Source organism: Aegilops tauschii, chromosome 3, assembly GCF_002575655.3.
Source record: "Aegilops tauschii subsp. strangulata cultivar AL8/78 chromosome 3, Aet v6.0, whole genome shotgun sequence".
In the NCBI taxonomy this organism is placed as follows: Eukaryota; Viridiplantae; Streptophyta; class Magnoliopsida; order Poales; family Poaceae; genus Aegilops; species Aegilops tauschii.
Window position 1 is genome coordinate 293,331,906 of NC_053037.3, and position 3,360 is coordinate 293,335,265.

The 3,360-nt window shown below is 48.1% G+C and overlaps 1 protein-coding gene across 1 annotated transcript; it reads left to right on the forward strand.

Moving 5' to 3' along the window:
• Window positions 1-2,179: 2,179 nt before the first annotated feature.
• Window positions 2,180-2,822, forward strand: LOC141042904 (uncharacterized). Its single transcript, XM_073511818.1, has 2 exons — window positions 2,180-2,481; window positions 2,708-2,822. Exons 1-2 carry the CDS (start codon window positions 2,180-2,182, stop codon window positions 2,820-2,822), a joined length of 417 nt encoding a protein of 138 aa, XP_073367919.1.
• The last annotated feature ends 538 nt before the right edge of the window (window positions 2,823-3,360 follow it).

Here is a 3,360-nt window from a genome sequence, read left to right on the forward strand (position 1 = left end):
CAGAGAAGTGAACATGGTTGCTCCAGCAACAATGACATATCTGAAGTGGTCAAAAACTCCCATTTCATTCGACCAGTCCGATCACCCAGTGCACATTGCTACCCCCGGGCGGCAAGCATTGGTGGTCGACCCAGTCGTTGGGGGCACTCGACTGACCAAAGTCTTGATGGACGGTGGCAGTGATTTGAATATTTTGTACGCTGAGACCCTCTGAAGGATGGGCATTCCGATGTCCAAACTCAGTGAGAGCAATATGCGATTCCACGGAGCCATTCCAGGAAAGAAAGCCGACTCACTCGGTCAGATAACTCTTGATGTGGTTTTCGGTGATTCAAAGAATTACCGCAAGGAAAAGTTGACATTTGAAAAGTCGTGGATTTTCACAGTGCCTATCATGCTATTCTGGGCAGGCCTGCATATGCTTGTTTCATGGCTCGAACATGTTATGTGTACCTCAAGTTGAAGATGCCTGGTCCCAGAGGTGTGATTACAGTCACTGGGAATCGGCAGAGAGCAGAAGAGTGCCTCCAGAAGGGCTCAAAGATTGCCGATGAGCAGATGGCAGCAGTAGAGATGCAAGAGTACCAGAAGAATGCAGATCCGAGTGATTTGTTGCGTGCTAAGAAGCCTGCTTTAGAGTCCGCATTTTAGTCGTCTGGGGAAACAAAGCCAGTTCACATTCACCCGACCGACCCCAACGCTGCTCCGACTCATATCTCAACAACACTCGACGGCAAATAGGAAGAAGCTCTCATCCAATTCCTCCGTGAGAACTGGGACATCTTCGCATGGAAACCGTCTGACATGCCAGGTGTACCCAGGGAATTGGCTGAGCACCGTTTGCGAGTCGACCCGAAAGCAAAACTTGTTAAAGAGCATCTCTGTCGGTCCGCCGTGGAGAAGAGGAAAGCAATTGGTGAGGAGGTGACTCGGTTTCTGGCAGCTGAGTTCATCTGCGAGATATACCACTCCGAGTGGCTCGCCAATGTTGTCATGGTCCCCAAGAAAGATGATTCACTTTCGTATGTGTATCGACTTCAAGCATATCAATCAGGCCTGCCCGAAAGATCATTTCCCTCTACCCCGCATCGATCAAATTGTCGACTCGACTGCGGGATGTGAGCGCCTGTCCTTTTTGGACGCATATTCCGGGTACCATCAGATCCGACTGTATGGGCACAATGAAATAAAAATGGCCTTCATCACCCCATTCGGGTGTTTTTGCTATGTTACCATGCCTTTTGGTCTCAAGAATGCTAGCGCCACATTCATGCGCATGATTCAGAAGTGCCTGCTCACTCAAATCAGTCGGAATGTGGAAGCATACATGGACGACATCGTGGTCAAGTCACGTAAAGGTTCCGACCTACTGACTGACCTCGCTGAAACTTTTGCCAACTTGAGAAGATATGATATCAAGCTTAACCCATCAAAATGCACATTCGGAGTCCCAGGTGTAAATTTACTAGGCTTCCTCGTTTCTGATCGAGGGATCGACACAAACCCAGAGAAAGTTGGAGCAATCCTCCGAATGAGAAGCCCTGTGCGTATGCATGATGTTCAGAAGCTCACTGCTTGTTTGGCCGCATTGAGCCGATTCATCTCTCGTCCCGGTGAAAAGGCATTGCCTCTTTACTGACTGATGAAAAAGTCTGACAAGTTCGAGTGGACTCCTGAAGTTGAAGCAGCGTTTGTAGAGCTCAAAGCCCTGCTTTCCACCCAGCCGGTGCATGCTGCTCCAATCAGCAAAGAGCCTTTACTACTATACATTGCAGCCACTGGACAAGTTGTCAGTACAGTGCTCACGGTCGAGCGGGAAGAAGATGGCAAAGCCTATAAAGTTCAGCGCCCAGTGTATTATATTTCTAAAGTCTTGACTCCGTCCAAGCAGAGATATCCACATTATCAGAAGCTTGTCTATGGAATTTACATGACCACGAAGAAAGTTGCACACTACTTTTCAGACCACTCAGTTTCAGTCATCAGTGACGCTCCATTATCAGGAATTTTGAACAATAGGGATGCAACTGGTCGAGTGGCAAAATGGGCGATTGAACTTCTTCCGTCGGATATCAAGTTTGAGGCAAAGAAAACAATCAAGTCCCAAGCAATAGCAGATTTCCTCGCAGAGTGGATTGAACAGCATCAATCGACTCAGGTTCACTCGGAGCATTGGACTATGTTCTTTGATGGGTCCAAGATGTTCAATGGTTCTGGTGCAGCTGTGGTTTTGGTATCCCCAAGAGGTGATAAGCTCAGCTATGTCCTCCAGATTCACTTTGATTCTTCAAACAACGAGGCTGAATATGAGGCACTTTTGTATGGGTTACGTATGGACATTTCACTCGGCGTCCGTCGCCTGATGGTCTACGGCGACTCGGACTTAGTGGTCAATCAGGTGATGAAGGAGTGGGATATCAGGAGCCCAACTATGACTGGTTATTGCAATGCAGTAAGAAAGTTAGAGAAGAAGATTGAAGGGTTAGAGCTCCACCACATACCCCGAATCAAGAATCAAGCTGCTGATGATCTTGGAGCATCTCCATACCCCATCAGTTCAAGAAGATCCCTTTACAAAGGAGCCCCCGCAACCAAAAAGTTCTATTGATCCGACTAAGATTGAGGTCCCGGCTGTAGTCGACCTAATCATGGAAGTTTTGGTCATCACTCCCGATTGGACTGTGCCATATATTGTGTATCTGCTCAGGAAGGAGTTTCCAGAGGATGAAGATGAGGCCCGTCAGATTGTTCAGCGATCCAAAGCCTTCACGGTGATAGGTGGCCAGCTTTACAAAGAAAGTGTCATCGGGGTCGCTCAGTGATGTATCACACCTGAAGAAGGTCGAATGATTCTAAACGACATCCACTCGGGGACCTGTGGTCACCATGCGTCCTCTCGGACCATAGTGGCCAAAGCATACCTATTGGCCGCGTGCAAATGAGATGGTAAAAGATATAGTCGACAAGTGCGAAGGCTGTCAGTTCTACTCAAACATGTCTCACAAGCCCGCGTCTGCCTTGAAGACTATTCCACTCGTCTGGCCGTTTGTTGTTTGGGGGTTGGATATGGTTGGGCCCTTCAAAACCGGCAGAAGTGGTTTCACTCATTTGCTTGTGGCGGTCGACAAATTCACCAAATGGATCAAAGCCAAGCCTATCAAAAATCTTGATTCGAGCACTGCCATCAGTTTCATCAGAGAGCTGATATTCAGATATGGAGTCCCTCACAGTATTATCACAGATAATGGCTCCAACTTTGATTCTAATGAGTTCAGAGCATTCTGCGCTTCCCAAGGCACTCGGGTCGATTACGCATCCATTGCGCACCCGCAGTCGAATGGGCAGGCAGAAAGGGCGAAT